This window comes from Pan troglodytes, chromosome X, assembly GCF_028858775.2.
Source record: "Pan troglodytes isolate AG18354 chromosome X, NHGRI_mPanTro3-v2.0_pri, whole genome shotgun sequence".
NCBI classification, from domain to species: domain Eukaryota; kingdom Metazoa; phylum Chordata; class Mammalia; order Primates; family Hominidae; genus Pan; species Pan troglodytes.
The window spans coordinates 136,290,958-136,316,142 of NC_072421.2; the positions used below are offsets into that span (position 1 = coordinate 136,290,958).

General features: G+C 39.6%; 1 protein-coding gene across 3 annotated transcripts in view; it reads right to left on the reverse strand.

Moving 5' to 3' along the window:
* FGF13 (fibroblast growth factor 13) overlaps nucleotides 1–25,185 on the reverse strand; it is a 593,844-nt gene that overhangs the window by 217,678 nt on the left and 350,981 nt on the right. For 2 of the 3 annotated variants that reach the window (XM_024352961.3, NM_001280471.1), the window contains 1 exon segment: nucleotides 10,101–10,268. The exons of the other annotated variant lie outside the window; for it this stretch is intronic. In XM_024352961.3, the coding sequence (XP_024208729.1) occupies nucleotides 10,101–10,268 (168 nt within the window). 3 annotated transcript variants of the gene reach the window in all.

Genomic DNA, 25,185 nt, shown 5'->3' on the forward strand with positions numbered 1-25,185 from the left:
CTCTTCCCTTTCCCTTTTGTAGATATAGTCTTGGGGCCATTGTACACTTGCTGCTTCCAAAGCTGGACATGCTTCTGAGAATATATATCTTAAAATAGCTAGGGCTCATAAGTAAAAATTTGCTAGCACATGGGTGGAAGTGGACAAGTGATTTTCATGTGCTGGAGTGAGTGTGGATATTGGCTGTGAGGCAAGACAAGGGTAAGTGCTGATAAAATGCAGAATATAATGTCTCTTGTTTAACGCTTTCACAGTGGTCATTATTGAAGGTGCTATTCTTAAGCACACTAAAAAATGCTGTAGAGTATAAGAAATGAATATCAGAATCCATGTAGTTTAAAATGCTAGGAATGATTTATAAACATGGATAGCAATTAAAGCCTCCTAATCATGTCAGAGTCAATTTTCACATATGGGCTGCTGTAATCCTTTTATGCTGCAGTAGCCGATTACATTTAGATGATAAGAGGGCAATGCCTCGATGACAGCCTCTGGTGTAACACAGAGACAGATACACAGGCTACAAGCTGCTTGAGTCAAGCTTTGCAATCTTACTCTAGAGCAGCAGCCATCAAGTAAAGAATTGTCAGTACTTTTCTGGCATATCGTGACACCCTTTTCTCCTTCTCCATCTTCTTGTTTAAGTACAGTCTGAGAAACTCTTTGACACATACTTGCAAGCTGCATCAGATTCTGAGAGCAGAACAAGTGTTTCAACAATTGCTTGCAAGAAAGAATGTTGGTCACAAGGTGGCAGATTACCACACGCTTATGGAGAATCCTAATTATTTTTCTAAAAGCACAGAGTGGCAAACAAGTAAGGGAACTTCAGAAAGGTGTGTGTGCACATGGTGGGAAAGACGGATACCTTACATGGCCATAAGTTCTAAAGGTCATATAAGGGCTGCCTCTCCAGCTGAGCCCTCTATCACAGGGCACCTTTTGAAGAGGCCCATGCAATCAGCATGATAAGATTCCTGGATTGACAGCTGACATCACTCAGCAGACCTTATGCCAAGGTGATTATTTCCTAAGGCAGTGATTCCAACCCTGTTAGCACATTAGAATCACTTAGATAGATTTAAAAAAAAAGTACCCCTGTTGAGCCGCTACCACAGTAAATTTTTTTCCAGTTATAAAGTCCTTTTTACTTAATTATTTCTTCTCAAGAAATATTTCTTCTCAAGAAAAAATATACAATGAGGACATAGAATGAAATGTTTTATCCATATAAAAACTAGTAACTAAAAGTTGAGTATCTCTTATTTGAAATGCTTGGGACCAGAAGCACGACAAGAGATTTTGCAGGTTTTCTTTGTTTGTTTGTTTGATTGTCAGTTTTTGGTTTGATGTTGAGCTCAGGCGTCAGTAGTATTTAAAGATCCTCAGTTGATTCCAATGTACAGCCAAGTTTGAGAATCACTAATCTAAAGCAGTGTTACTCAATGTATGGTACACAAACATAGCACTACTCTGTGAACTATGTTACTTAATACAGTTCTTATTTAGTTCAGCTGACATTACTTTTCACAGCAAGACAGCAATATTTTCTTCATGAAGGAAGCAGTGATTTACCTTCTGGCATAAGATCCTTATCTAGTCATGGATTGATAACAAAGAACTTGAGACACATGAAGAACATTTGAGTAGCCTTTCTCTAACGATAGTAGGTGGGAATCGAGAGGAAGGGAACAGCAATCATTTTCAAAAGTGTGCTACTTGACAAAGCTCATGTTTGATGAGAATACACTGCTTAGTAGAGCCAGCAGAGCCTTTCCCAAAGTGTTACTTGGAAGATGTTCATCTGTATTATCTATGCTGTTTACCACTGAACTGCCTAAAGTAGACAGCTTCCTAATCTGCAAGACTCTTTAAAATCTTTCATATACTCATATGAATTGTGACTCTCTAGGAATGGCGTGTAATTTGGGAAACATATTTGACCACAAATGCTGTCTTTTTACATAAATATATGATCAGTGTTGCATGAAATATTATTGGAAAACATTGATCTGATAACTATGTAAGAACCTGTGAAAAAGATTATAGTTCACTCCTGTATTCTCTTCAACCAGGCAAGTGAATTGTCATTTAAAACAAAAGACAGGGTGAAAATTGGAGCAGAGGGAGCAGAACATTCTTGTGCATCTCCTTAATAGACGTAGACTTCTAATATCAGGATTGGGCTTGATTTGGGGAATCAACTAGTCTTTCAGGCTATGCCTTTATGGACATGGAACATAGCCTAGCTGGGTCATACCATGCTGGGTCCAGAAGGCAGAATTTCTTAAGTGGTTTATCAACTGGCTGGGAAGAGAAAAAAACTCCAGAAAAGTTGGCAAGACATCATCCCAAGAGCATGTTGCCAACACAATCCCTGATGTCTTCGCCTTGAAAGGGGAAGCACCCATATGGATGTATAACTTCCAGATGTTTTCACGTATCTTTGATTTTGACTTTTTAAAATCAAAATCACCAGCATACACTGTCATTCATCTAGTAGAACTTTCAAAGCACTTTCGCAGATAAGTGTCATTTTAAACATAAATGCCTGAAACGGGTCATCGGTGCTGGCTTCATACAGGAGAAATGTCTGCTCCAAGTATTAACTAAGGAAGACTTCAGCCAAGAGAGTTACAAAGGAGAAACAACTTTGTCTCAAGGAAACCACCACCATGATTGGAACACATAAGCTCAAGGGAGAGGGGAGGTCAGTTGCTTTAAAAAGTGAATGATATTTTAAAGAATGAATGGTTACTAGTTTGTACTCTAAAAGCCAGCCTCCAGCCTAGAGACTGAATGGAGATGCATATATTCGATAAGAGAATGATAAATGTCCATCTTATCATGCAAGTGAATTACTGGCTACTATACATACTCCTTGATTAGACTGTAAGTTTTCCAGAGAGTAGAAGCTATCCCCAAAATATGACTTCATTTTGTGTTTGCTGCCATAAGGTAGGGGAAATAAGAGGGAAGAAAGAATGGGTTTCATTGCCATTGCTGGTTTCCTAATGTTATCAGGACATAAGCTGTAAGAGAAATAGAATTAAATACTTTGTGGGGAGAGGATAGTGTTTACTCACTGCTAATGACCAAGGCCACCAGATTTCTGGCATTAATTTGGACTAATATTTTTTTATCTTTCTTGTGACTCTGCAATTAAGCTGCCAATTGCTTCAATGAGCAAAGAAAATTGTCTTGTGTCATTTTGTGATCCTTCAGGTCATAAATCAAAGGCAGGGTGGCCCTAAGTCATGAAAGAAAAAGGTGACTTTGAAATAAAAAGGTTGAGAACAAAGTCTTCTTATCTCTTCAGAGTCACCAGAACACATGGTCCCATGCTTTTCTTTTTAAGTTCCGGTGTACATGTGTGGGATGTGCAGGTTTGTTACATAGGTAAACGTGTGCCATGGTGGTTTGCTGCACCTATCAAACCATCACCGAAATATTAAGCCCAGCATGCATTAGCTATTTTTCCTGATGCTCTCCCTCCCCCTATACCTCCCACCTCAACATGCTCCGGTGTGTGTTGTTCCACTCCCTGTGTCTATGTGTTCTCATTGTTCAGCTCCCACTTACATGTGAGAACATGTGGTGTTTGGTTTTCTGTTCCTGTGTTAGTTTGCTGAGGATAATGGCCCCTGGATCCATCCATGTCCCTGCAAAGGACATGATCTCGTTCCTTTTTATGGCTGCATAGTATTCTACAGTGTATATATACCACATTTTCTTTATCCAGCCTATCATTGACGGGCATTTGGGTTCATTCCATGTCTTTGCTACTGTGAATAGTGCTGCAGTGAACATATGTATGCATGTATTTTTATAACAGAATGATTTATATTCCTTTAAGTATATACCCAGTAATGGGATAGCTGGGTCAAATGGTATTTCTGGTTCTAGGTCTTTGAGGAATTGCCACACTGTCTTCCACAATGGTTGAACTAATTTACATTCCCACCAACAGTGGAAAAGCATTCCTATTTCTCCACAGCCTTACCACCATCTGTTGTTTCTTAACATTTTAATAATCACTATTCTGACTGGCATGAGATGGTACCTCATTGTGGCTTTGATTTGCATTTCTCTAATGACGCAGAAAAGGTCTTCAATAAAATTCAACTCCCCTTCATGTTAAAAACTCTCAATAAACTAGTTATTGAAGGAACATACCTCAAAATAATAAGAGCCATTTATGACAAACCCACAGCCAATATCATTCTGAATGGGCAAAAGCTGGGGGCATTCCCCTTGAAAACCGGCACAAGACAAGGATGCCGTCTCTCACCACTCCTATTCAACACAGTATTGGAAGTTCTGGCCAGGGCAATCAGGCAAGAGAAAGAAATAAAGTGTATTCAAATAGGAAGAGAGGAAGTCAAATTGTCTTTCTTTGCAGATGATGTGATCCTATATCTAGAAAACCCCATTGTCTCAGCCCAAAAGCTTCTTAAGCTGGTAAGCAACTTCAGCAAAGTCTCAGGATCCAAAGTCAATGTGCAAAAATTACTAGCATTCCTACACACCAACAACAGACAAGCAGACAGCCAAATCATGAATGAACTCCCATTCACAATTGCTACAAAGAGAATAAAATACCTAGGAATACAGCTAACAAGGGAAGTGAAACACCTCTTCAAGGGAACTATAAACCACTGCTCAAAATAAATCAGAGGACACAAACCAATGGAAAAACATTCCATGCTCATGGATAGAAAAAATAAATATGTTTAAAATGGCCATACTGCCCAAAGTAATTTATAGATTCAATGCTATTCCCATTAAACTACCATTTACATTATTCACAGAATTAGAAAAAAACAATTTTACAATTCATATGAGACCAAAAAGAGCCTGCATAGCCAAGACAATCCTAAGCAAAAAGAACAAAGCTGGAGGCATCACACTACCTGACTTCAAACTATACTGTAACGGTACAGCATGGTACTGGTACAAAAGCAGACACATACAACAATGGAACAGAATAGAGAACTCAGAAATAAGACCGCACACCTACAACCATCTGATCTTTGACAAACTTGACAAAAACAAGGAGTTGGGAAAGGATTCCCTACTTAATAAATGGTGCTGGGTGAACTGGCTAGCCATATGCAGAAAATTGGAACCGGACCTCTTCCTTGTACCTTATACAAAACTTAATTCAAGATGGATTAAAGACTTAAATATAAAACCCAAAACTATAAAAACCCTAGAAGAAACTCTAGGCAATGCCATTCAGGACATAGGCATGGGCAAAGATTCCATAATGAAAACGTCAAAAGCAATTGCAACAAAAGCAAAAATTGACAAATGGGATTTAATTAAACTAAAGAGCTTCTGCACAGCAAAAGAAACTATCATCAGAGTGAACAGACAACCTATAAAATGGGAGAAAATGTTTGCAATCTGTCCATCTGGCAAAGGTCTAATATCCAGAGCCTAAAAGGAACTTAAACAAATTTACAAGGGAAAAACTAAACAACCCCATTAAAAAGTGGGCAAAGGACATGAACAGACACTTCTCAAAAGAAGACATTCATGCAGCCAACAAACACATTAGAAAAAAAAAAGCTCATTATCACTGATAATTAAAGAAATGCAAACCAAGGCCCCATGCTTTTCTAACAGAATAGGAATGTCCCCTCAATTATTCTAAAGGAGACAGACATGGAACCTAGTTATGTCTTTCCTGAAAGTCAAGATATTTTCAGCTGACAAGCATCAGAGGTTATTACCCAACTCTAGCTTAGTGACAAAATGATTTAATAACCATAGTTTAGTTTTATTCAACTATTAATTCAAATTAATGCTGACACATTTTTCTCGAAAGGAAAATTAGCATTAAGATGAGGAAGGCACAACAGGAAAACAACAATGTTGAAAAAACATGAAGATGAAAAACATTTCCCTCAGCATGTTCCTCAGCATTCCTCTGACTTCTTCCTCTCCCATCATTAAGGTAAGACTGATATTCATGGTGATGTATGCTCTTTCTGGAATAACCCAACGCATTATCAGAGTAACAGACATGGTAGTTACAAATATACCCCCTTACCATTTAGCATGTAATTTTGCTTTCTCTTGGTTGGTGGAAGCTGCCGTACTTTATCATCAATCTCCAGCACAGATTCTCTTCTCCAACCAAAGCCGCAATGGTTGGATGGCTCTCTGAATAAAAAGGTTACGAATGCCCTAAGGAAGACAGAATGTGTGTGTGTGTGCATGTGCGTGTGCGTGTGTGTGTGTGTGTAATCACATGAAAACAGGACTATAGCAAAGAGCTCAAATGCCTGATAAAAAGATGGTGACAAATCACCAAGCTCTGTAGTACTTTCCTATGTTGCATTAATTTCTTCACATTTACTATTGTAATCAGAATTTTAAATCCTAAAAGCAAACACTGGGAATCCATGATTTATTTTTCCCTGTAGATTTCCAACACTATCTACTTGCAAGCATATTTATCTTGGTGTGATTCTCTTTAACAGTCTTCGAACATCAGTAAAAGTCCAAGGAGTGGCATTTAGGAAATGACAACTATGCTAATATTAGATTGGCTTCCAGGAGTTACTCTAAATTAGTGATTTCATTTTGGCACAAATGCCATAGGAAGATAAAGTGAACAAAAGAATAAAGCTATGAAGCTTATACTTTCTTTTGCCAAAAGGCTCCTGGAGCGGTAAGAAAAAGATTTTGGTAATGATCTCCACTCTCCACGTGGCTTTCTTTTAACAAAGAACATTGCTGGTACTGGGCCAAATTAGACTCTCAGATACTTGTGTGCACTTCTTCAGCCAAATTCCAGCACTCACATAATATTATATCATAAGTGGTTTTTATAGAAATAATCATGTCACTGAAAATCGCAAATGTTTGGAACAGATTAAAAATTTTTTTGGAATTGGATATTCATAAATAGAAACCTGGTATTGGCAAAGTGTAATTTGGCCTTCGTGTATCCTGAAAAGCCAGTGAGATATTTCAGTCCCTTTGTGTATTATTTTATATGGATTCTGAGGGCCCTGGACGTAAGACAAAAATATCTATAAAAAGATGGGTGACTATAAACAATGTTAAATTATCTGTAGCAAATCTTAAGAGGTCATAAACTATGAAAACAGCCCAGCCCTTATAAACCACTGCCAAACAAAAGAAACAGCAAGACTTTATCTATACTAATTAAAAAAGAGTTGGGTAATTTTTATCAATTTAGTAATTCCAACTGTATCACAATACACATAACCCTGTTTAATTAATCATTTCTAAAGCTTACGCAATTCAAACATTTATTTCCCCAAAAGGCTTAAATATTTTTTTTTCATTTTTCATTTGGGGGTTTTAACATTGCATAAAAAAAAATCTCATTAGAAGAGGTTATACTAGCATACGGGCATTGCATAGATCAAACAATGTATGGTTTAACCACCCTGTCCATTGCCTTCACCTGCTGTAGAATTGGTGCGCATCCACAGCCAAGGTCAATTAAGGTCTCATGTTTTGGCACGGAGGCCATGACAGGGAGTATCTCTTCAAAATGTTTCACGTAACAATAAAATGTTTCAAGGTATAGACATAGTTTAAATGCAAAACACTATCCATTTGTTAAAAAAAAAAGAGGTATTTTATTTCTACTAATTATAACAAAATGTCACAACAACTTTAAGAGGGAACCGAACACTATAACTTACGGCAATTAAAAAACAGTCCTGCAAAAATCTTCCAGGTTGCCAGAATGACCAGTGAACCCTTCCAAACCCATAGTTACTTCGCCTCCTGGAAATGATGAGCTTCGATATCCTACATGAAGTAAGCATGTTAATTTCTTGGCAATGTTTCCTTATTTATCCAAGATCAGCTCCACAGCATGTTTTCTTTCGCCCCCACCTAAGCCTTCTGGATCCTGTTAACTTGTGTAGAGATCAAGTGTTTTCATTTTAAGGTCTGAGTTCATCATTAGATTCTGGGATCTTGTTTGAGGGGGTACAGTAAGATTGCAAATAGTATTTAAATGTCATCCCAGAAAACCTCTGACTTTAATACTAGTTACAAATCATTCATAAGAATAAGGACAGAAATATTAGCTTTGATATCGTGGCAGGAGGACCTGGAAGGAGGGCAAGACTGAGGAAAATCTCCAATCTGAAAGAAGACAATGCCCATCATCACAGTACACAAGTGAAAGGATGGCAGCCCCATTAAACACAATGGCAACAGCTCAATATGTGGATTAAATGACAGATTAAAAACTACCTAACTTTGCAGAAGAGAGTCTAACTGCTACCTATTCTCTTAAGAATTCTCTATATCTGAAAATATTCATAACATTATTTACAATACACTCCAGATGGTACTTGAAATTAACAGATTCTGTCAAAATTATATGTAATAATAAAAGGAATGGGGTCTTAACTGTTTTTAAAATCTGAAATATTGTTAAAAATATTTTAATTATGTAACTGATTGCTTGACCGAATTTAACCAGCTGCTTCTTAACTGGCTTATTTTTCTTAACGAAACCAAATTTTGATTTTTAGGCTGATTTGCAAGTACAAAAACTGTGTGTGTGTGTGTGTGTGTGTTTATAATTTTTAGAGAAAAGAAAGCAGAAAATATTGGAATGTAGTATATATAGTAAAGTAATTGTCACTGGTTAAAATTTTTTTGTTTCATTAAAGTACAAAATAAAGTTAGATATCTTCTCCACTAAACAACCAAATGATTGCTTTTACTCACTGTAAAAGTTCACCATTTATACCTCCAGATGAATATATGTGGAAGTCAGTGGTCACACTCAACGTGAATAGTTTAGACACCAAAAGTATGGGTAGAATATAAATATGAGTGCTCTATTCTATGGGTGAATTAAACACAGATACATGTAGGCTTCTCATTTTCTGCCAATGATTGTCTAAAACTCTATTTGGAAAGAAGAAAAGGGGAAACTTTGAGTTGTGAAGTTTTGCTTCCAAAACTACGGACTAGAGTGCATTTGGAGAAATTTATTTACTCACCGAATTTTAACCCACATGCCAGTCTCTCCCATATCAGAAAGACAATTATCATAAGGATTCCCACAATGATGCAAAAGGGCAACTTGAAATAGAAACAAGGTCGCTTTTAGAAATTATACAAAAACCACTAATGCAAAAGTATACACCAACTGCCAAAGAACAGGTGAATTTTGTCACTTCCAAATGTTATTCATTGGTAAACTGCCTCAGTGATATTTAATGTGAGGGGAAAATGGGCTGTTTAACAAGTATTAGCATTTACATTATAATTCTCAGATGTTATTTTGGAAGCTGGAGTGTAAACAGATGGCAATAAATTTACCACATTTTATTTGTAATGTGAAAAATATTTCTCTTTGATAGATGCAAAAATGTTGGAAACAATGAATAAATACCATTTCTGGCCAGATGAAATACTTTGAAGATATATTTGTGATATGGATTGCAATGAGTACCTTATTAACCTCAGTTTAAGTAACAGCAAGTAGAGTTGTCCAAACCTGTACTTGAGCTGAAAAGAAAAAACAAACTACTCATAGTTTCCTTGAGGCATGCATTTTACCATGGCAAAGTGCAACGGGGCGTGCATTATACAGGTAATCTGGGCCTGCTTCAGCAAACTAAGTAGATCATGAGCATTCTTCAAGTGCAATGCAAAAGCTTTATGGAGTGAAGGAGAGTTGAAAATTTTTGAAACAATCTTCTCATTATTTCATTTTAGAAGTTTCATTCCTCAGCTGACTGCTGCTTCAGGAATGCAAGGTGATGGGAACAGAATTGGCCAGATGTTGGCTACAGAAGCAAGCAACTTTGCCAGCCCAAATGGGGCAGTAAAATGACAGCAACTGAAAATGTTTCAGCTGTGAAAAGCAGGGTGACGCTGTGCGCTGTGCCAGAGATGACCATATTATACAGCGTCCCATCTGAGACTGTATAACACTTTCACCAGCCAGCCAGGGGGCCTCCTAGCTATGGCAGGGCCTGAACAACACACGGCACACCAGAGGGCAATGCACAATCCAAAAGAAAGAGAAAGAAAGAAGAATGAGAGAAAACAAGCAAAACACGCGTCTGTCGTGCACAAACCTTCCGGCTCTGTGTTCTCTTTGTGGTGTACTTGCTTCAGCGGGCAGCAGAAGATTTCGTGACACTTAGCACGAAAGGGGGACTCTTTTTTCTTTAATTCCGCAGATTGGATGGAATCTTGTCGTAACATAATGTATTCCTGTGTGCCAGGGGGGGCGTCATCCAGAACTGTGGTCACCACATAACAAAATGAACTCAAGTTAGAGCCTCAGAAAAGCAGCGAATGTCTTAAATCAAATATACTCCCAGGGAAGACTAAAGAAACAACAGCCCTAAGAAAAGTTTCAAAGAAAAACATCTAATAGCTTGGTGATTTTATTTTAATGGGCTTAGTTTAAAATAACTAAAGCCGTGGAAATAGCTACTCGACTATATATACCTCTGTTGCTAGTACAATGAAAACAGTGTTAAATCATACCCAAAGTGCAAAAACGTATTTTAATATGGATACTCATGTTGTATCTAAATAAACACCATGTAGAACTTATAGGTTTCAGATTGAGTACAATATAAATATTTATAGGTTAAACTGGCTAATATCCACCAGTTATCAGTAAATTTGCTTCTGTTTCTTTTCTTGGTCTGCTCCTGGTGAGGGCCTTACTTCCAAGCAGTATACACGGAGACAGACAGAAGAATCAGTCACTGCTCTTTACTCTTTGATTTCCACAGAGAACTGAAGCTGTTGCAAACATTCTTCAGATGTTCAAAACCCCTTAATGAAGACAAGAGATTCCAGCTGAGAGCCTACGAAACAACGCTTGGTCAAAGGACTACCTTGTTGGATTGTAAAAGAGCCAGGCCTGGTTTAATAATTTTGGCCTTAGGTATACACCAGGATCCTCTCAGTCCACATTTTTCTTTCTAGGCTCTTTATATGCTTCCTAAGTGTATCACTAGTGTTTTTGTATCACTATTATTTTTATTCCCTGCAAAAGCAAGATATCTGCCTTTATAGGGTTCACTGCTACATTCTCTATTCTGAAAACCTTCCATGAAAATAGGTGCAAATTTGATCTGCATTTTCAGAAACAGGGAACTGACCCCAGCATGAATTTTTTTCTTTCACACCCTTCCCAATGAGGCCATTCCATTTCACCAGAAGTGAGTCAGTGCCTCCAAAGCTTTGATTAATGACGAGCTGACTCATTCTACTACCGGAAATGCATACACTTAACACGCATGTAGGAGGACTGATACTACTAGCAAATTTCTTGTGGGGTGAATAATGCCGTGGTGTTTGTAAAAAAAAAATAAATAAATAAACAAATGGTGGCTGAATTTAGATGGGATATGAAGCTTCTGTGTTGGGTAAAACATTCCTAGCTCATTGGCTGGGATCTTAAGGGGCTTTAAGAATTTCCTTTCATGTTAAGGAAAAAATAGTATAAAAACCAACATAACTTTTAAATTAGTATTACGAGTTTAGAACAAGTTCTTAATAGATTGACTCTATGAGGGATTGTTGTCTTCCTTTATAACTCATTAAATTATGCAAGATGGTGATCGTGATATTTTAGTCAGTTCTCTATTTTCCTCTAGCATTCAGCAGCAGCAATCAAAAATATTACATAGACACACCACGATAGCTTTTTCCGTAGAGAGTTCCCTTCATCTACTAGGAATGTGACTATAACTTCTTAGAATCTCGTTGTTGAATGCACATCTTTGCTAGCAACAGCTGCTATTCAAAACATTTGTAACCATTTCCTGCCATGAGCAGATAGTTATGATAATATAGACACTCATCAAATTCCAGCATCACAGCTGAAGACAAATTCTAGTTTTACCATCCAAAATATTTAAATAAAACTCCCCAAATTGGAACTCTTTAAAAAAAGAAGCACCCATGATTATATGGAAACTGAGAAATTCCATTTTCACCCACTGCTGTATAGAAAACATAAGACTGAAGGACAATTGGAGGATAAAAGAGAAAAAATGACTTTTGACAATGCATAAGGAATTTGTTATTCAGAAGTACGTGACAAATAACAGTAAACTGTCTTCCATTTTCATTGTTCAGTACCAACAATGATGTCACAAATGGGCATTTCTGGAGATTAATAGTGGACTGAAGCTAATAGCCTTTGGCTGACTCTCCAGCCATCAGCTTTTCCCAGCTGGTCATTAATTCCCAGAAAATGCCTTGTACTGGCATCATTATTGTTTAATTAGATACGACTGGTTATCTGTAACACACAACAAAATTCTAGTGAAAGCTACATGCTGACTGATACAAGTGCTAACCCCAAAATTCATCATGATGGGAAAAACATGAAGGTCATAAAAGTGCAGGATAATTGCTTTCCACAAAATTCTCCCTGTCTTTTGTTCTTTCTTCAAATTGAATTTAGCAAGTGCAAAAGGTGCCAAGATGAGAGTGTTCAAGGAGTCATCAGAACAGTAACCATAGGCACAGAACATTTCCTCGGAAATCGTGAACATCTGGGAGTTAATGGGTCAGCTTTGGGTCTCAGGCTGTCTCTACTCAATACCTCAAATGTCAGTCAATTCAAGCAAAACAGAAAAAAAAAAGAGTAGTCAACCAACAGTAGCTTGATGTTATGTTGGCAAAAGAGCTAGAAACACTGATTTTTTTAAACCAGAAGTGGCACTGTATAGGCAACACATTATGCTGGCTTATAAAATCTCTTTAATTTGAGATATTTTGGATGGAAAATTAAAACTGTTATATCAAATGCACTTATTCCCAGGGCTCCCTCAAGTAGGATGGTGGCTGTATGTGCAGTTGACAGCAGAAAGAATGAAAGATGACTTCCCACAGGACTCCAGCAGTAAGATAGGTGGGTAGCTTTGTTCTGATTCCCTAAGAAAGTGATGAGGATGCAATGCGTCCATGGGGTACCAGCTTTATGAAGGGAAAAGGAGACCTGCAAAGAATCCAGCCCATTAAGATAGGAAAAGGGAATGGGTTTCTTCTTTCCCTGGCTTAGTGCAATGTTTTCTGCCATTTTACCCAATGTGGTACATTCCCTTCTTGCACATGACCTCTATCCTCTGACAACCACTCTTGCCACTGTTCATCTGAACCATTTGTCCACCTTTCATTCAGTGACTCCTGCTGCCCTGCCCAAAAATAGATTTATCCAGTCTTGGAGGTGGACAAAAAATTCCAGTGATTAGGTAGACATTAGATTTATACAAAGCTTCCTCCGATTTCAGAAATTCAACTTGACTCTTCAAGACAGATAAGGTGGTAAAAGTGGCTCATGGTTTATTTCTGGATCTGGAAGCCCCATGCTTTTTGAAAGGCTGCTGAGCCCCATGAGAATAGCTGCCAAAGAACAGGCCTTTGGGGGAAAATTTTGCCCATATAGGCAGTGCCCCCAGCCTTGAAAACACAGCCCTCCCATTCAGGACCCCGAAGTCTCACAGGAGTAGTGCAGAGTAGGAGGACACAAGTGCACATGTGCAAATCCACACATCCACAGACACACAGACACTGACAGGTGGCATACTCAGACACAGAGGTGATAAGTGACTTTAGTGGTGGGATGATGGTTATAAGCAACTTTTATAAAAGAGCTAGTTCCCATTGCAAATGTTGTTCCATTGACTAACCATCAGGTGGGCAAGCTTGCATCTAGGTTTGGTTTCTCAGCAGCAGCAGTGCTGTTCTGCCATTGTCAAGGTTAAGGACACAGTCAGGGAGCAGTCATGGTAAGAGGAGAGAGTTTGACAGAGTCTAAGCCTGCTGACCTGGCCTAACGTACTCATGTTCACAGAAATACAGTATTCCCATTTCAAACTAGAGGTAAAGAAAGAACCAATCTATAGTAAACCTTAATCTCTGATAGAATAAAAAAATTCCAATGCAATGTATCCTTTAAATATATTTGAAGCTAAATAAGTTAATCATTTATCTTTCCTATATTTAGAATGTTTTGGTTTACTCTATAAAAGTTGTATCAATAGACATAACATTGGCCTCAGAAAACAGCTACCTAAATATTTAGTACGTGACAAACACTATGATGAAATCCTCTATGTCATTTCAAACAAAATTTCTTTAGAGATAATTTAATGCCACTCCTTTGTTTTGAAACATAAGGAAAATAAAACTCAGGAGGGGAAGCAACTTCTTAAAAGTCACATAGGAAGTTATTGAAAAAGCCTATCATGTAGCCAGGATTCCAGTGTGTTTGTCAACAAGTCTAAAGTAAGACAGCTTTTGTCGGGTGTGGTGGCTCACGCCTGTAATCTCAGCATTTTGGGAGGCCAAGGCAGGTGGATCACCTGAGGTCAGGAGTTCGAGACTAGACTGGCCAACATGGCAAAACCCTATCTCTACTAAAAATACAAAAATTAGCCAGGCATGGTGGCACACGCCTGTAATCCCAGCTACTCGGGAGGCTGAGACAGGAGAATTGCTTGAACCCAGGAGGCGAAGGTTGCAGTGAGCCAAGATGGCACCACTACACACCAACCTGGGCGACAGAGTGAGACGCCATCTCAAAAAAATTAAATAAATAAATAAAGTAAGACAACTTTGTAAAAGCATCAATATATTAGATAGTTATTGGGTTCTTCAGTATTTTTTACTTTTCAAGACTACCCCTGTCTCCAAAAAACTTTTTCCCTTATTCAAAGACAGAAAAGCAACCAGAGACAGCCTAGGAAACTGTTTTGACAATGCCACAGAGGCATCTGCCCCCTCAGCAGGCCACTGTAATTCGCGAGGTTTGCTGGCTTCAAGCTGGAAGCAGTTAACAAGCCCTCAATTATTTGATGATGCTGCTGTTTGCCTTTAAATTAACTCTTCCGAAAGATAACAGAACATAATTAATGATACATGATTTTAAATCAAAGCAAATCTGAGATCACCAAGGCCACAGCAATGTAGACAGCAATGGGACTACCAATCAAAATTATTAGACACATATTAGTGACTCCAACAATAAAATACTTAAAAAATCTATGAAACAGAAAATATGGCAAAACATACAGATTATCAGACATCCTTACCTAATCAGAAAGAGAGAAAAAAAATGGGGTAATTAGAGCAATGACTCTTCCATGTCACTGAGCACCTGTCATGCTGAAAAGTGCATTCAACCACAGGATGTGTTAGCTCAAGACCTCCATTTTTCCTCCCAGCTAACCATCTACTTATCTCTATATAGGATTTAAGCTTTACTGCCACCATGGACACTATGAAGTTAGCAGGTTTAAATGTGCATGAGTAACTTAAGTAAATAATTCACTGAATGGAACAGATCAATGCTAATGGTCTTTCAATTTGTCCAAGGTAGAAACAACTTTTCAATGTTTGGAAATTTCAGTTACCTTCTCCTTTGCAACCTCCCTCATTCTCCAAGCATTACTAGGTCTTCATCCATCCTGTGTTTCTTCAGGCTAACTTGCTCTTTTCATGGTAGAATGAAATGCAAACTCCCTACCATGCTGGCCCCTCACCTCCTGAATTTTATTATATGCCTCTCTTCTGGCTCACGTTAGCTTTCCATTAGTATCTAGAATATGCCAGGCTTTCTCCTGCCTCAAGGCCTTGTACCCCTTTATGTCCTTCAAGTGGCCCCTTTATGTCCTTCAGGGTTCCACTAAAATGTCACCTCCTCAGAGATGCCCTTTTAGCCACGTTAGGGAGGTTTCAATTTGTCACAATCTATAATTACTTATATATGTATGTATTTCTCTCTTGTCTGGCTTTCCCTACAAGAATATAAGCCCCCTGAGGCAGAGACATTATATGTCTCATTGACCATTTATATGTGGGATCTAGGATAGTGCTTACTCATAATACACACAAATAATTCTCTTTGACCTATGTAGCCTTCCCATGATGCTAAGGCATATAGTCAGCTCCCTCTCCTAACTCTCAATTTCCACATACGTTTTAAGAAATTTATCTTGTGGTGCCTCAGGACAGGTTTTTGGTTATTATCATGGGCCTTAAGTAAAAAGCTAGATGATCACTATTTTGACATATATCTTTTCTCCACTACTTGAATGTAAGCTCCCAGGACAAGAACCATGTCTCAGTCTCTTTTGTAATCATTTTTGCTTTCTTAATGGCCTATAACACTTTTCATACAGTTGTTTTGCATGCACAAAATGAGCCACTTGTAGGGATAGTCATGCTTACATTGAAGGTGTGTGCTATGAAGCGGTAATAAATGAAGAGTCTAGCCCATTGCCTGGCACCTAGTAGGCACAAAGTAAATGGTATCTGCAATGGAGGAAACACTGTCCCTGCCAGAGATGAAACTGTTGAGCAATGCACTCTGGTAGTTGGAAAACCAGGAGCCTCACCCTGACTTGATGCTTTCTGTGTAACCTTTAGAATGTAATTTCACCTCTGTGAGCCTCAGCTGCCTCATTTCAAAAATAAGGGGTTTAGACTAGGTCAGGGTTTCTCAACACTGGAACTTTTGATATTCGAAGCCTAATAATTCTTTGTTGTGAAGGGCTGTTTTGTCCATTGGAGGATGTTGAGCTGTATCCCTAGCCTCTACTCACTAGATGCCAGTGGCACTGCTCCCCAAAGTTGTGACAACAAAAAATGCCTCCAGACATTGTCAAATCCCCCCAATCCCCGCCCTGACAACTGAAGGCAAAATTGCCTTATTTGAGAATCACTGGACTTGATGGGTAAAGTCCCTTTGTCCTACCAACCTCTTTGTGAAGAGTTGGCTCCAATCCTGGAAACACTTTTTTGACCCTCAAAGATGCTCAGCATCCTGCAAGGACTCAGCTATTCCATTTTGGAGAGTTTGGCCCATACAATGCAGACCAGGAAGAGAGGGGAATGCACTGGTGTGCACATCAACCTCCCAGGTAAAAGAAAGCCTCTGACTGGCAAAACATAAAGCACCACTCCTACACATCAGTGGGGTCTTTACTCAGCATAGGACAAAGACTTTCTCTACTGAGTGGCATCACTTGGCATTCTGTAAGTAGCCTCAGGGGCCTGCTGTGAATGGCAGGTGGGGCCCAGCCAACCGAAGTCCTGGCCCAGGTGGGAATGAGAAGCAAAAAGGGGAGGTTGGGGGACCCTCTTTCACCTTATGTATGCAGCTTCCTCAAAGCCCAGCCTTTCCATCAGCCAAAGGCCCATGTGGCCAGGGAGGATAGATCCCCCTGCTGAAGACAGAAATAGGTCCACTAAGAAGAAAAGTGCAGCTTCTACCAGAAAAGCAGAGTCTTCTTCCAGAAGTATTCTGCCCCTGCATGAATGACATATACTTTTTTCTGTGCTACAGTTTCAAACAGATAAGAAAGATATGGTAAGACTAGAGAGGAGTACATTCCACCTTAGAACACTGGTTATTGCTGTACATCTCAATGGTACCATCAGGAGAGTTGACATCAGCTTGTTAGGTTCAAGTTTTATAGCTTTAGCTCATTGCACTCCCTTTCCATAAACGTTCATGTCCAAGTCGAACTTAAGTGAGCCTCACAGTCACCTAGAGGGCTTATTGAGACTGACTGTGGACCCCCACCCAGGAGTTTCTAATTGAGGTGGTTTGGGCTGGAACTTGAGAATTGGCATTTATAACAAGTTCCCAGGTGGTGCTGATGCTGCTGGTCAAGGATCATACTTAGATTGGAGAACGACTCTCCCAAGCTACTTGTCTCTCCCAAGTGTCTCTGCCTGTATGCATTCTCCTCTGCCCAGTACGAACGCAATCTAAACCAGTGGTTCTCAGTTGTGGTTTAGCATTAGCATCACGTGGAGGACTTTTAAAAACCAAAACACCCATGTTGCCACACCAGATCAATTAAAACAGAAACACCTGGCTGGGGCCTGAGCACTGGTAGGTTTCAATGCTCCTCAGATGATTTGACTACAGAGCCAAGGTTGAAAATTACTGCTCTAAGTAAAGCCTTTCTTTACTCTCTCCAGTGAAAATTCCTCTCTCTCTTCTCTCTCTCTCTCTCTCTCTCCTCTCTCTCTCCTCTTTCTTCCCTGAGGGCAGGCTCTGGCTCATGATTATCCAATTATTTGCATTTCTTCCCACACCTCAGGCTAGAGTATGTACTCTTGTGCAGTGGCGCTGTTCACTGTGTAAAATTGCACAGCAGCACACATCTCTACACAGAAGCCCTGTTCCAGCCTCACCCACCAAGGTGGTTTGCTCAGAGTTCTATAGCATTAATCCAACCCCGCACTGTGTTCTCATTTTTAAAAATGACCATCTCTTGACTAGCCAGTTTTGTTGAATTGAATAAAATCAAATTCAGTTTTTCAAAATACCCCCCCAAGAACTTAGGTTAGCAAGAAAATCAGGACCTACAACATGTGTCTTTGCCCTGGAGCTGGTCGATGATGTTGTATCTTTCTACTCTCTTCCCTCCTTACCAGCTCCCCACCCTTAGGGTCTGTACAGAATCATTTCAAACTTTATATAGGCTGCAATCTCAGAGCAGTCCAAGCTCGCAGTCACAAAATAAAATGGTACCAAGAACTAATTGGAAATCTTGTTGGTGAATGTCTAGTTAAATACACTGGACCTTCTTTAATGACATCCACGAAAAAGGGGACTGAGGCTACATTTTTCCAGAAATTGTTTCCTTGAATCTGTAATTCAGTGGTTCTTTATGCTAGCTGCACATCAGAATCACCTGGGGAGCTTTAATAACATGCCCATGTTTGGGCCCCACCTCCAGAGATTCTGGTTTAATTGGCCTATGAGTGGGGCTTGGGCCTTAGTAGTTTAGAGTTCCCAAGGTGAAGCAAGGGTGGCAAACCAAAGTGTCTATTTGAAGAAGCCAAGAGAAAAAACATAAACGTATGCACAATTAACTGCAAAGACCATGTTTTTCTGAGCTTAGAAGAAAGAGCTTTAGAAGAAACTAGGACTTTAAAGTGCCAGGCCCCTTCATCAAGCCTGGAATTCAAATGGATTTTCTCCTCTCTTAAGAAGAAGGTTTCAAAAACCTTGGGCGATGTGGCAGATTGCACTGTGCCGGCAACCGCCTTATAATCAACCTATCCTGCTTTCAAATCACAGTTCCGCTCCCACCCCCACCACCACTTACCACCAGTGTGACCTTGGGCAAGTCCTGTATACTCCTTGAGGCTTAGTTTCCTCAACCATAAGATGAGATGATAGCTAGGGTTAAGTGTAAATCCTGGCCCAGCATCCTGGGTTTCACCTGGGAGCTTGTTAGAAATGCAGACTTGCAGCACTGCTAACTCCAGATCAGCAGAATCAGAATCTATTTTCACGAGGTTCTGAAGTGACTGCTATGCACATTAAAGTTGGAGATGCACATTGCACAATAGCTGGCACACAGTCACATAGTCAGTACTAAGTATGGGTCAATTCTCTTCTCTTCTGAGGCCAAGCATTATTTGGGCATCAGTTAAATGTATACGCATGGAAACACAACTAAAGGTTGGGGAAAGAACACCACCTACAGCATGACCTTGTGCAAGTCAATTTCCTATCTCTTACAGATGACCAAACTGAATCTCGACGTTTAATTCCTAACAAGGTCACTTTAACAATTAAAAAAGATAATGTGGGTGGGAGCATCCAGCATAGTGCCTACCCCATGATAGCTATTCCCTATGTATTAAGTACTCCCTGGTGGGTGCAATGGCTCACACCTGTAATCCAAGGGCTTTGAGAGGCTGATGCAGGAGTTTGAGACCAGCCTGGGCAACATAGTGAGACCACATCTCTACAAAAAAAATTTTAATGTAAAAAATATTAGCCAGACATAGTGACACACACCTGTAGTCATGGCTACTCAGGAGGCTGAGGTGGGAGGCTTGCTTGAGCCCACGAGTTCGAGGCTGCAGTGACCTATGATTGTGCCACCCCACTCAAACCTGGGTGACAAAGCAAGACTCTGTCTGTATTAGTCCATTTTCATGCTCCTGATAAAGACATACCCCAGACTGGAAAGGAGGTTTAATGGACTCACAGTTCCACATGGCTGGGGAGGCCTCACATCATGGTGGAAGGCAAGGAGGAGCAAATCACGTTACATGGCATCAGGGAAGAGAGAGAATGAGAACCAAGCAAAAGGGGTTTTCCCTTATAAAACCATCAGATCTTCTGAGACTTATTCACTACCATGAGAACAGTATGGGGGCACCGCCCCCATGATTCAATTATCTCCAACCGGGTCTCTCCCACAATATGTGGGAATTATGGGAACTATAATTCAAGATGAGATTTGGGTGGGAACACAGCCAAACCGTATCACTGTCTCTAAATCTGTCTGTCTGTCTATCTATCTATCTATCTATCTATCTATCTATCTATCTATCTATCATCTATCTATCTATCTATCTATCTATCTATCTATCTATCTATCTATCATCTATCTATCCTCCCTAAGTAGTAACTGAAGCTGAATTCAAGTTAACGTGAAGGTGTCTTCCACTCCCACCACGCACAAAAAATTTTCAACCACTTATATCTGCTGGTCCAGAGAAGGCCTCACACGAACTTCACTTTAGTTTTCTAACCAAAGTAGGAGAGATGACTCAGTGGAGAAAAAGATGGCTGTACTGCTTATGGATTATCAAATTGACTAATAGTATTTCTTTCAAAATGCTGTCTGAAATTTCATGAAAATGTTCAATATGTGACTGGCTTCATTGAAAAATGTTTGGTCTCACTCACTTTGCTTTAAATGTAAAGTGCCTCTGGCCACAGTGTCCCAGGAACTGAATTATCTAGGCAGCCTTTAAAGATTATTTACATATCGATTCCAGGCATTATTTTTGCACTAAATGTTGCCTCTTCCTCCATGCATACTTATGGAGGTCACTGCCAACATTTCAGGCAAAGTTTCTAGAAAACTCACTGCCCTATGCATGTTTTTCCAGCCAGCTGGGCCCAGTGTGTGTGTGTGTGCGTGTGTGTGTGTGTTTGCATGCACGTGTGTGTGAGGCTGGACATATGTCTTTGACATTAGTAACAATTAGTAGAGAAACTCCAGTTAGGCTCACAGAGTGATGTCATAGTTACTCATATAAACTTTCTTGCCCGAAATCTTCTCAGCCTCTGATCTTAACACCTTTCTCAGGCAATATTATAGGCTAAATTGCTAGAGAAAGCCTATTTTCTTCTCTCAATCTTTTCAATTTTTGGAGGATTAAAGCTCAGAGGACTGAGGTTTCCTCACCAATATACTATAGAGTGCATTCTCAGGCATTACACTCCTGTCTTCCTAGAAAATGTGCTCATCAACACCACACCTCTTCACACGGCATGCTGGAAGAGCCCTGCACTATGCATCATCACTATCCCCTTCACACTTTTATTTGGTGTTTGGAAGCCTAATCTCTGATCCAAATTTCATGGGTCAAGCGAGAAATTTGGTCCTGATGGTTGCCCGAAATCTCCAGGGATGTGTTCAGAGCTCCCTGCCTCACGAAGACCCCACCCCAGGCTCAGTCGACCGCTAGGAATTCCTTGGTTCTAGTGCTAGCGGCAAAAAAACTTATAGTGCAAATGTTGCTTGAAAATTATATGACTGGAAGAATGATCAGTGCCATCATGTGCACCTCCATCTTTCCATAACCACCCCCCAAAAGTATCTAAGTAGCAAACTCATTTTACCTTATTAGTCAGGAAATACTTTTATTTTCAAGCAGGTAGGGTGCTCTTCTTTTCCTTCCTGCCAACGTTCTGTGATCATATATGCTTCTGTCACCTATTGATGCTTTTCTCCATGCCCAGGAACAATGGTGAAAATTCACTCAAGTACATTAACAACCCATCTTGACTGACCTTTTGGCAAAAACCATGAAGCAGATACCAATAGGTGGGCTGATCTACAGAAACCATTTCTGAAATATGAAGTATGTGTATGACATTTTGGCTTTGTGCTACCTGGCTTTCCATGTGATGTGGCTGTGCCACTGCTGAGAGTAGTAGCAAAAGCAGGGAGGAAGTGGAGGAAGGGATGTAGGAGAAGCTCTTCCAATCGATCAAGACATGAGTCCTTGGATCCTCTTGTTTCATTTAAAGAATGCACTGGTAAAATCCTCTCCCTAGTTAGTCACAAGCTGCACTCAAGCTCATCAAAAGGCAGTTAGTTCAATTTGGCCACAACATTGTATTCATCAATTTGCAAGCTCAAACGGTCAACACCTCCGGGAAATGCATTTCTCTACCTATATGCTGTGGAGGAATTTGTCCTCCTTAGATACTTAAAAGAAGCACATTTTTAGCTAATGGAAAACACTAGAACATAATTCTCAATTACGAACAATTCTAATAGAGAAAGAAATATTCCAACTAAATGGGTGCTTTTCTTTGCATTCTTGCCTGCCACAGATTCTAATTCCCCATTCAGTAAATAGCGCTGGTGTTTATTTTCAGGGGGGCTGTCCTTGCAGGGATTACAGATGGAAGAATATATTGTGCCAGGTTAGAACCCGCTCCAAATTTGTTTGAGAAGAATTTCAAAGCAAATGGTATTTTAGTTTGTTTACTCTTGGCAGCATTACTATTTAAGAAAAAGGCATTACGACTTCTTTGAAAGCCTCAAGTCATCAAATGTCCTTAAAATAGCATTTAACGATTTAGGTATAAATGAATTATCAACACTTATATGTAACTCCCCTCTCATTCCCTAAAAACCTAGCTGGTTAATTGAGGTTTTAGCAAAAGAGCACTTGGCCTCCTTTGTTTTATTAAAGGCAATGTCCTCCACATTGAGCTCTAAGCTGCATTTGATGCTTAGATTCAGAACATTAGGAATTGTCACATTATTTTTTTAAGTAGTAAAGTAGAGTTCTTGATATATACCATACACTTTTACATATCATTTTTAATATTCATAGCAACCCATGTTCACATTTAACAGAGAGAAAACTGAAAGTCAAAGAGGTTACAACATATCCCGATTAACCCAGCTATCAAGATGCAGAGCTGATTCAAACCAAGGTCTGCATGCCTCGCAAACCTACATTCTTACCAACTATCCCATACCTTCTATTTGTCTGCGTATCTCTGAAAGACTGAATAATGGTCCTCAAAAATGCCCATGTCCTAAATCCCTGGAACCTATGACTATGTTACCTTAAGACTGCAGATGAAATTAAGGTTGCTATTCAATTTACCCTTAGATGGGGGATATTAGCCTGGATTATCCAGGTAGGCCCAATGTAGTCACATGAACTCTTAAAATCAAATGAAGAAGGTAGAATAGTGGAGCAGAGAGATGAAAGGAAAGAAGAGGCAGGAGGGATCAAAAGTTTGAAGAGACTCAGCTTGCCATTGCTGGCTTTGGAGATGTAGGAAGGAAGCCATGTGCCAAAGAGTACACATAGTCTCTAGAAGCCAGGGATGGCCCTCAGTTGACAGCCAACAAGAAAGCAGAGATCTCCATTCTGCAAGGAATTGAATCGTGCTAAGATCAAAAGGAGCAAGGAAACAGATCCTGCCTAGAGTCTCCAAAAAGGACTGCAGCCCTGCCAAGACCTTAATTTTGGCCTAGGGAGATGGGTGTCTGATTTCTGACCTACAGAAATGTAGGATAATCAATTTGTGTTGTTTGAGCCCCTAAGTTTGTGGTAATATGTTATGGCAGCAATAGAAAACAAATGAAATGTTCAAATCTTGATACTGAAAACCTAAGTAGGTTTTAAAGTCCACATACCTTCTATAGTTAGAACAATAACCAAATATTGTATGCAGAATTGACACAGCTTCACTGTATTTAACCTGAGAAGAAAACATACACACAAAGAAGCTTCCTTTGAGGTTTTTATTTTCCATTCCTTCTCATCACACTACCTTTCAACATTCTTCCAACAAATATTTATTGGAAATCTACTGTATGCCAGGCTCTATTCAAAGCATACAGTATATAGAAGATGGGGGGGAACAGACAAAAATTCTTGCTTTCATATAGTTTACACATTTGAGGGTGGTGAGGAGTAAAGAGACAGTAAACAAATTGTTAAGCTGAGACCTCCAAGGGTATCTGAGTCACTGATTGGAAAGAAGCTGCTCCAAATTGCTGCTAGATCCACCTAAGTGAGAAATAACTATTTATGAGTTAAGTTCCTAATGTGTCAATTAGCTTTCTGCTATTGCAGTATAATTTAGCCTAATCTACATAATATAGAAGTCCTCACTAAGAAGAAGACATTGGCGCAGAGGCTGGAGGAAGTGCGGACGGAAGAAAGTGAGCCACAGAGATACCCAGGAGAAAAGAGTTTCCAGTAGAAGTATCAAAAATGTAAAGGTCCTGAGATAGGAGTGTGAATTGCTGTTTTTGTAGAAAATGAAGGAGACCAGTATGGCAGGAACTGAGAGATTGAAGAGGAGAGAGGTAGGAGATGAGGCCAGAAGGGTAAAAGGAAGTCTGCTCATGTAGGCCATTGCAACAGCTCTGGCTTTAATTCTGACTGGCGGGCAGCCACTGGATAGTGTCAGGCAGAAGAATGATGTGAGCTGGCTTATGTGTTCAAAGGCTCACTCTTGCTGCTATGTAGAGAACAGACTCCAGGGGGCAAAGATGGAAGCAGGGAAACTGGTTAGGAGGCTACTGCTATAATCTAAGCAACAGGTGACAGTAGTTAGGACCAGTGGCAGTTGTGTAGTTGGGAAGAAGTAGTTAGATTCTGGTTATACACACTAGGAATATAAAACTCTGATAAACAGAAGTAATGGCTGATGGCAGGCAGCATCTAATGACACTATTTAATATAGATACCCTTTGATAATAATAACTCCCTGGGATATACATTTCACAAAGGGAAAATAATTACTGTGGATTAGCTAACTCTACTCTTTGGGCAAGGAGGAGAGACATCCCACACTTAGCTCTCTCCTGTAGTGTCTCATTGCACTAAATCTATCTATGTAGAATGTGATCAAATAGGTACTCGGCAAATATTAACACTGCAGGAGAGTACTGATGGCAGTGATGGAAATTATGATGGGCAGTTTGCAAAACAACATCCTTGAAAAACTGATTCTCTAGAACTCCTACACCATTCTTGTTTCTGTCCTCTAGATCAGCCTAAATCAGCCTAAGCTCTACTCCTTATTGAATAAGCCACATCATCTGTGTGAGTCCAGATTTCCTCAACTGGAGTTGACCAGATGACCTCTAATTTTTT